Source organism: Corylus avellana, chromosome 4 (genome assembly GCF_965113065.1).
Source record: "Corylus avellana chromosome 4, dhCorAvel1.hap1.2, whole genome shotgun sequence".
NCBI lineage: Eukaryota > Viridiplantae > Streptophyta > Magnoliopsida > Fagales > Betulaceae > Corylus > Corylus avellana.
In genome coordinates, this window is record NC_142493.1 from 33010647 (window position 1) to 33020609 (window position 9963).

Consider the following 9963-nt stretch of genomic DNA (forward strand, 5'->3'; position numbering starts at 1 on the left):
AAAACAAGCAAGCCATGGCTTTGAAAGTTCAAGGAAAAAACTTCCTAATCTCCGTGGCCTTCCAATCTCTGATAACTTGGTAGACATTACTATTCGACAAAATGAAGAAGAGATTGCGAGGGAAATCAACTAACCGCGATTCGATACTCATTGATGGTGGTGCAATTTGGCATGCACTAGCCTTATTGTTGCAATTTTTCTTATGAAATTTTTCTGAATAATTGAATAATGATGGATGATGATGGATGATAATTGATTGTGTTAAGATGAAAGTTGAAGGAAATTGTAGTGAATTGTATGGATTGAAATTTGAGAAAAACATATTGTGTTGTTTTGAAGACAACCTGGCTGTAAAGAACTGAACACAAATTGATCAACTTTATCCACATTCCCTATAATGAAAAGTGTTATGAAACCAAACAAATGAACCAAGAAAAAATTTTAAATTGACGTAGCAAATATTTTAAAATTAAAAAAATGCAATTCCCTCTCTTTTGTCTGTCACTCACAATCTACCACGTCAGTTTAAAAATTTGTCTAAATTTATTTGTTTTGTTCCCTAGCACTTCCCCCTTACAATTGCACACGTAAACGTTTTATAATTATTTGTTACAACTAAAATGGGTCACAAATTACTATTCATCTGGGCCCATTTGTAACACATACACACAGTTCAGTTATAAAATGCACATCTACTAAATATGTCCACTATTATTGAATGTTATATGCCATTATTTTTATTTCATTTTATTATTTTTAAGTTTATGTATTTTTGAAATTATCTAATAATCCATTCTAAAATTAATGGTAATTTTAAAAATCACATGAACTTTTTGAAATAAAAGAAAAATAAAAATATAGTATATAACATTACTTAATTGAATAATATTATTATTTACATTCGTTTTATTATATCGGTAATTGGTTGATATGACGTTTTTAAAGAAGTTTACAGTGACAATCACTTGTATATATATATATACTTAAAACACGTAATATCAGACGATATGACACATGTAATAAATGAATATGAAGTGTAGTATTACTCACTATTATTATACCAATTTCGGTGGCATATTGTGCCTACTACCTAGTACCTACCTCCACAAGCACACAATGTTACATTTGTCATAACTAATAATATCATACAAGGAAAAAAATAAAGGATTTGGCTTAGATGCTAACAAATTTACAACATCAATGGTTCACTCACTATCTTTCTCGTGAAAAACTTTTGAATTAATTATGATCTAACCATCAAAAACATAATAATAATAACACAACTACATCGCAAAAAATGAAGTCCACAAAACAGATTATGAAACTACATGCTAAAAAAAAGACTATGAAATTACATAAAAACCAAAATATAACACAACTATAGACGTGACTCATATGCATGATATGCATAAATAACTTAGTTGCTAGGAACAAATATCCAAATAAAGCTTAAATAACTTTTTAAAACAGATTAATTAACATATTTCTACATGTGCCCACACGATGAATATATCCTAAATAATGTATTCGGTATAACATAACTAATTTCTCAAACAAAAAAAAGAAGAAGCAATGTTCAAGTTTTATACATCAACTATTTTATATTGTAACAACACGTAGTATTAAAAAGTTTGATAACATAATTAAAATTGATTACTTATTGAATATCAAATTCAGTTCTAAATTAGTCCAAATAAACCTCCACTAAATCCAGAGAACTCAAATTGATTGCTACAAGGATCACATTGCACTCCTAATTTTAGTATCAATTCCTTATATTCTGTAAACTATATCAATTAAATTCAGTATTATTATTATTATTATTATTTTTTGCCTGTGGTAGAATTTGGTTGGTATTCGCATGAAGAAAATAGGTGAAGACAGAAGTCTCATAAATGAGGTCTAAAACTTGTTCAAATGAGTTTTTTGGGTGAATTTCATGAGGAGTCTTGATTGGAGTGACATTTGGTTAGCGTCCAAACAATTTGTCTAAAATTGAGAGCAAATAAGAGAATCAAGGCATTTGATCGATGACACAATTGCTTCTTGTTGGAACAAATAGTAAGTTCAAGACGATCGGTTGGAAGGCCAGTGAGTTTAAGATGATCGGTTGGAAGGCCGGTGGGAGCTCGTTAGACTGAAATTGATAAATACTCAAATGTTGAATAAAATTTTAAGAAAAAATTGTGATTTGTGTTTTTTTTTTTTTTTAAAAAAAAAAATTTGCATCCCACTACACATATGAGTAATGCTACAAGTTTCATTTGTGTTTATCAAAGAATAATATAACTTTTAAAATCATTATTAAATTTATAATTAATCATTATTAAATTTTAATTAAATAATAATTTTAAAAGACACGTCATTTTTTAAAATTATTTAAAAGAATTAAAGAATAACATAACTCACCACATATACTGTACACCCTTTAGGGTAGGTAGGTGAGAGTGCTGTTTGTCAGGATTGTAATAAGTGACAATCTAATCAAATGGTCCAAATGGACCACCTCCTATTATTTAAATGTAAACTAAAGAATATATGAATTCGAATGCTGCACCTACCCGCCATGCGCTGCACATTTGTTGTGTACTTACGATTCCATGCGCTATACTATTATAGTAGTCAATATTCGCCTGTGATAGTGACTTATTTGTAATAAAGAGCCAGAAGCCCGAAGCCTGAAGGCAGCATTGATCTTTCTATCATATATTCTATTAAATATATTAAAACAGAATTATGATAAATAAATTAGACATTTTAAGAAATAAAATCATTTCCATTTTAAGGGATATAGAAAAAAAAATTATTTTACCATTAATATTTTATTTTGTATCATATAACGGTGTATATTGCAATGCATATCATTTAAACATTTTAAATTTTGTGACGATATATTTATTATGTGATATTATATTTTGAAGAGAATTTTGTATTTTAAATTTTTTATTAATATATATAATTTGAGAACATAAAAATATTAAAACAAAAATTTCAACTATCTTGTCAAATGTCAATACATAATTAAAAAAATAATGATAGTAGGAAGACTAGTCAAACCTAATAACTTGCTAGAAAATACTTCATAAATCAGAAAAGAAAATTCGAGCCATTTCTCGTACTTTTCGGTCCGCCATTCCCTTTTTGCCTCGAGTCACCACGCACTCTCCCCCACCAAAGCCCCAAAGCCCCTCACAAATCTCCGCTCACCGGCCAGAACGATCCGACGGTCGAGATGGCCCTATTGCACTCAACATCATCCTCATCTCGATCCAATCTCCTGAAGCCCATCTCCGCCGCTTTATCCTACTCCCCATCTCTCCGCCGTTCGATCTCCTCCTCTGCAGCCGATGACAGCAGAACCTTCACAATCGAGACCTCCTTGCCCTTCACCGCGCACCAGTGCGACCCGCCTTCGCGCTCCGTGGACACTAACCCGAAGGAGCTCCTCACCTTCTTCCGCGACATGGCGACGATGCGGCGCATGGAGATCGCAGCGGACTCGCTCTACAAGGCCAAGCTGATCCGCGGTTTCTGCCATCTCTACGACGGCCAAGAAGCCGTGGCCGTGGGAATGGAGGCCGCGATCACAAAGAAGGATAGTATCATCACTGCTTACCGCGACCACTGCACGTTCCTCGGCCGCGGCGGTACCCTTCTCGAGATCTTCTCCGAGCTCATGGGACGCCAGGCCGGCTGCTCCAAAGGAAAGGGAGGCTCTATGCACTTCTACAAGAAGGAGGCTGGGTTTTACGGCGGTCACGGCATCGTCGGGGCTCAAGTGCCGCTAGGTTGTGGCTTGGCCTTCGCGCAGAAGTACTCCAAGGACGGGACGGTGTCGTTCGCGTTGTACGGTGACGGTGCTGCGAATCAGGGACAGTTGTTCGAGGCCTTGAACATTTCCGCGCTTTGGGATCTGCCGGTGATTTTGGTCTGCGAGAACAATCATTGTAAGGAAATGATAGATTTAGGGTTAAATTGAGTTTAGTTGAAATTTGAGTTTTTGTTTATTCGTTTTATGGTTTTGTTTTTGCTGTGTGATTTTGATTTGGATTTGTTTGGTTATTGCAGATGGTATGGGAACGGCGGAGTGGAGAGCAGCGAAGAGTCCCTCCTACTACAAGCGTGGGGATTATGTTCCTGGGTTGAAGGCGAGTTTAATTCACGTTCTTTTCAATTATTGTATTTGATTTTGGATATTGACTTCTAGTTATGCTTATGTTGTTACTGCTTTTTTTCTTTTGCTAGTTTCAGATGATTTTTGTGATAAGTGAAAAATGTTCTGTTGTCTAGGAAGTAACTGTGTGGTATAAAATATCAGATCACCATGGTGTTAATAGTATGAGTGTTTTCAGAGTTTGCGGATTATGTGTTTCAAAGCAGGAGACAAATTTCCTTCAAACTGGTTCGGAGGAAATTTTCTTCAACCTACTCTAATAAGTGACAAGTGTCCTTCAACATTTTTGGGTTTATAAAAAATTAATGTTTGAGTTCCTAGATTAGTGAAATGACAATAAATGACTGTTAAAATATTAAAGAAAATATGTAAGAGATGACACTTGTTACTTATTAGAGTAGGTTGAAGAAAATTTCCTCCAAACAAATTTGGAGGAAATTTTTGTTCTTCAAAGCCCCAGTGACTATTTAGTTTTTGGTATTCAATACAGTGATACGTGATTTATCTTTGAATAATCCGTTAGAAGCTGATAAAGTCTATGCAATTCTGTATTCCTCTTCATAAATATGTTGATCGTTTTAGTGGCTGAGCCTGTTGTGTGACATCAGTTCTCTCTCAACTGTTTTTCTTGGAGCCCCATTTATTGTTTTGGTGAGACCAATGCAAGGATGTGAATGTTTTTGACCTTCATCGTCCAAGTGTTGTGGCTCACTCATGGGAATGTTTTATGGATTGTGAATTTTGGTGCATTTTAGATGTAGTTAGGCTGCTTTAACATTGAATATGAATGACTCTAAAGTGCTTATAAGTTGTTCAACCTTAAGATACCATATGCAACTTAAACTAGGATTCAGTGAAAATGGCTCGTGGAATCTAACATTATGTGTTGAATACTTTTCTGTTTTGTTAATGTCGGGAGATTTTGAGTGAGTGTTTGACTAGCTTTCTTCAACCCCCACCCCAATCTTCGTGGGGTTGTCTAAGGGATATAAATTCAAGGCTCTTGTTTCCTCTCTGCTGAATTTGCTGGCTCTGTATAGATTTTGGAGGGTTGCTCTCTTGTGTGACATATAATTGGCCTTCTCATCTGTCTTATTATGGTTATTTTTCTCCATGACCCTTCCCTCACCAAACCCCCCCCCCCCAATTGATGCTTTTATCCCCTTTCTCTTTTTGTTGGAATCAAAGTGTGGTAGTCCTGGAGCACTAAATCCTGATTGGAAAGCTTTATGATGTGCATTTTCTTTCTTTAATAAAACGTTGCAAACATCCAGTCAGTATAAATTGCACTTTATGCAGTATTTAACAGCTTATGTTAGCTGATTTTATATATGTTATACACTGGTTCAGAGATTGAAGCTAGAGGATTAACCTTCGAAGAATAAGAATTATTTAAGATACTGCAGATCTAAGATTTATAGGGGTCCTGTGGTGAGTGCTTGAATCTATGAATTATTTAAGATAATGATTGATAGAGTGAATCTATGAAGTATGCTTACTATATTATATTTTGTATATCTGTTCTGAATTTTTTGGTCATTTTGGAGTTGTTGCTTTGAGTACAACGAGGTTGGGTTGAATCAAATATTGCTATTGGTTGTTAAATAATTTTATACTTGTAACAGGTAGATGGCATGGATGTCCTTGCTGTGAAACAGGCGTGCAAATTTGCCAAGGAGCACGCTTTGAAGAATGGGCCCATTGTGAGTTTTTCTTCACGTGTTCTGCTATTATGTTCTTTCAAAGTTCCTTTTGGAAACTATTATTCATAGGAACGACGAGTACTCAACAAACACTATTACTTGGGGCAGATGTAGCACAATTGAATGGTATATATGGAAAAAAAGATAATGCTCAAGATAATCTTGATCCAACTTCTTGGGACAGGCTACACAAATCCTTCTCTGCTATTCTGCTAAATCTGAAACATATTTGTATATTTAGTTGTAGGATAATAAATTGGTTCGAGTTTAGCCCGACATATGCCTGTTCAGTTTGAAAACATCTTTTTTGATTGCCCTTGCCTGATTCAACAAGATATGGTGGCCTATGACTCAATAGATTCTCTTCGTTCTCAAGTTCATATTTCCAATGTATGAGCTAAGAAATCAAATACTGCTGGATAAACTCTGTGATTAGCATCCCTTGTAGGAAGGCTTCTCATCGGTACTTCAACTTTATTCTTGTGGCTTGGCTGCTAGAATGCAGAACATTTAATTTGTTAGGAGTTGTGGACTCTGTTGAATATCTTTTACCTGATCTTGATTGAGGTTTGAAGGGAGGTGATGCCAATTATTTGTGCCAGTAGAATTTATTTCCTTGAAAGATAATTTGGGAAGCTACTGAAGAGCCAAAAATTCTGCAGCCTTTATGTTTAAGAGATGCCTTTGCAGCTTTGTTTTAGTAGAGGAGAGAAAGTGTGATTCTTCGGGAATGGATTCTGGGATTTGGGGCATTTGATCCAAGCAATAGACTAGTGTTGCATGGGGCAAACACTGCAATTTGTTGAGTCATTAAGGCCTGGGTTTAGGACTTTGTAAGTTTGGGCTGGATGCACCTTTAACTTTTAAGGGCTTGGTTGGGCTTCATTTTAGATCACCAATTGGAAAAGATATGGTTTCATTTGCTCATTCATCAAATTACTGCATTCTGCTCCTAATACAAAGTTGAATACTTGTTCCGGACTTTAGTAGGCTTCTATTTGCACTTCTACTAGTGATGGAAAATGATGGTTATGCGCTTAATAAAATAAAATGCCATTATATAAACTTGGCTTAGAAGTGAAAGTTGATGCATGAATTTTTATTTTAATTAAGCAATATTTAGTTCCTTTCTACAGACTTATTAACTGATTCATTTTTCATGATGCTGGTGTCAGATTCTTGAAATGGACACTTACAGGTACCATGGTCATTCCATGTCTGATCCTGGAAGCACATACCGCACTCGCGATGAGATTTCTGGTGTGAGACAGGTTGATCCTTGCTTAACACTATTTCCCTTGATGGAAACATCTGTTTATTTTATTTAGAAGGATTCCTATCTTAGAGTTCTCTTTTTGTCAATCTGATTCTAGGAGCGTGATCCAGTTGAAAGAGTAAGAAAGCTGGTATTATCTCATGATCTAGCTACTGAAAAGGAGCTAAAGGTAATTTATGACACTTGACTTCGTACTTGAATTTGCATGATTGGGATTCAATGTTTTGATTTTGGTTTGGTGTGAAAATTTCCATGATTGGGTTTAGATGCAATTTTTTAATTTCCCCTTTTCTTCATCATCATCATACTTGATGTTTGGGATATTCCTGACAGGCATTGTCTTCCTGGAAGTATACTCTGAATTCATGATGAAGTTATAAATTTGGATATAATGATTGAACAGAACTGAATAAAAATTTTTGTCCCTCTGCAGGATTTGGAGAAGGAAATAAGAAAACAAGTTGATGAAGCCATTGCTCAAGCCAAGGTAAGAAGCATGACTGCAGTTGTAGTTTTGAAATTGTTTTGCAGTTCTTGTTCCTATTTGTAGCTTGCGTACTCTTTATCTTTTGCAATTTATAGAGATACATTATTGAGTATTTTCAAACAGCTGATGGTGATTTATTTTTTTCAATCCTTCCAATATTTCCAGGAAAGTCCAATGCCGGAACCTTCTGAACTATTTTCCAATGTGTATGCCAAAGGATTAGGAGTTGAGGTACTTTTTCTTTCCACCATTTCTATTTATTTTTTGTTGTCAATGTCTTCAATGTTATTGTTCCTGGTTTCTTCCATTTTAAGACCTTAATATTGAAAACAATCACTTAATGCAATGAGGTATCAGCTTTACAAATTGGCTGCTGGATCATGCATTTATGGATGAAGCTATAGATTCACACCTGATTAAACTTTTTGTGCGTTGTGATGTTGATTTTTCTAATTTCGGTTGCAGGCTTTTGGACCAGATAGGAAAGAACTCAGAGCTGTGCTTCCATAATTTGACATTTATGTTGGAGGTTGCCAAAACCCCTAGGAACAATAAGAGGTTTGAGTGAAGATGGTCATCTCATCTTGGTTTTTGAATTTCATTCCTTGTTTTGTATAGGAAACTGATTCTTGTAGCTATGTGGCAGAATTGTTACATTCTGACTACTTTTTTGGGGGAGCCTACAATCTGATATTTCTGTGATTGATTTTAATATTTTCGTGCTCCAGAATATCTGAATATAAACATTTAAGGATGAGGAGTTTTTCCTGCGCAACTCCCCTTATTTCTGTTAATTGTTAATTGCTAGAGTTGTGGGTTTGTTTTCTTGCTAGTTGCCTCCTATATTTACAAGTGGACATCCTGTATTCGCATTTTTTTAATAAAAGAAAAGGTATTTGACATTTTTCATACTAGTTTTCTTTCTCCTTGGGGGATGTCTTCATAGTATGACGTGTTTGTGGTATACGGGATGTTGACCCAAAACTGATTTGATGATGCAATAAAATAAAATCTTATTCTGTGTATCTAATGGTATTGGTTCCGATGGGTTTTAAGCAATAGTTAGTTTTTTGCGAAGGGGTTCGATCCTCTAGCCACAAGGGTGTGGATGTAGGTGGTTTGGACCTGGATCCTCTCCATGATCCATTTAGTTATTTTCAGGGGGGTAATTTTGTAATTTTACATTTTTTTTTTTTTTTTTAAAAAAAAAAAAAACAAAAATACCTCCTAAAAATAACTAAATGGATCCCTCCATTTCATTTGAAATGGAGATCCTTCTCCAGATGGTTTGATGCTGCAGAGGTTCACTCTGGTTAGTGGATGATAGTGGGCTGTGATTGGAGAATTTGGAGGTATGTTGGTTGTGGCATAATGGGTCTTCTTTTTTCTTTCTTCTTTTTGGGCTATGGATGGTCATGGTTCACCTCAATTGGTTGTTGAGAAAATTAGGTAAGGGGAAAAAAATTTAGACCAAAATGAGTTGAACCGAAAGGTCTGGAAATCCCGAAATTGGCCCAATAGATCTGCAAATTAGGATCTATTGAAATTCTTAGAGAATTCCAGTTTCTAAAATTTCAAATCTAAGCTGTCCATTTTTTATTTAAGGGTCATTATTCTGTCATGTGTTTCACTACTAATAAAATAATAAAATAATAAATATTATTATTTTATTAGTAGTAGGACACGTGGCAAAATAATGACTATTGGATGAAAAATAGACGGCTTAGATCTGAAATTTCAGAAACTGAAATTTCCTAAAAATTTCGGTGGATCCAGATCCATAGATCTGCTGGCCGGTGCAAGCAGCGAATTGATCCGTATTAATTGCACTTATAGCTATTACTGCGGTGTAATTTGGTTGTGGCCGTTGATTGTTTAGTTCAATGGCCTGTTTATGACGATACAGTCGGGTCGATGATTGGAATCCAATAAGAACTAACCTATGGATTCGACTTTTTTTTTTTTTCTTTTTTTTTCTTCTTCTGAGGATCGATACCAATCCTGAAAAGATTACAATATAATAGGTAATTTTAGGTATATGAGGCCATTTCCATGTCAAATATACTTTATCAAGCATATTTCTTTATCAACAACCCAACAAACCATAATCATTCTTATTCTTAATAACATTTAAAAACTTTATGAAAATTCATCATACAAATATTGTGTTCAGCAGTAGCCTGTCGAAGCATTAGCTCTGACGTCATTATTAAGAAAATGATCATATTACCAGGTTCACGGTGTTGCATGATTCATTATTGGAAATAACAACATAGTAAGGATGAGGTAATAAGGCAGTTATTTCCTGTGGTGCACTCTCCTT

The 9963-nt window shown here is 34.9% G+C and overlaps 1 protein-coding gene across 1 annotated transcript; it reads left to right on the forward strand.

Moving 5' to 3' along the window:
- Positions 1-3082: 3082 nt before the first annotated feature.
- On the forward strand, positions 3083-8434 carry LOC132177093 (pyruvate dehydrogenase complex E1 alpha subunit). Its single transcript, XM_059589311.2, has 8 exons — positions 3083-3947; positions 4069-4148; positions 5800-5877; positions 7053-7148; positions 7251-7322; positions 7587-7640; positions 7806-7871; positions 8106-8434. The coding sequence occupies exons 1-8, from the start codon at positions 3233-3235 to the stop codon at positions 8148-8150; spliced, it is 1206 nt and encodes a 401-aa protein (XP_059445294.2). The 5' UTR covers positions 3083-3232; the 3' UTR covers positions 8151-8434.
- Positions 8435-9963: the final 1529 nt, after the last annotated feature.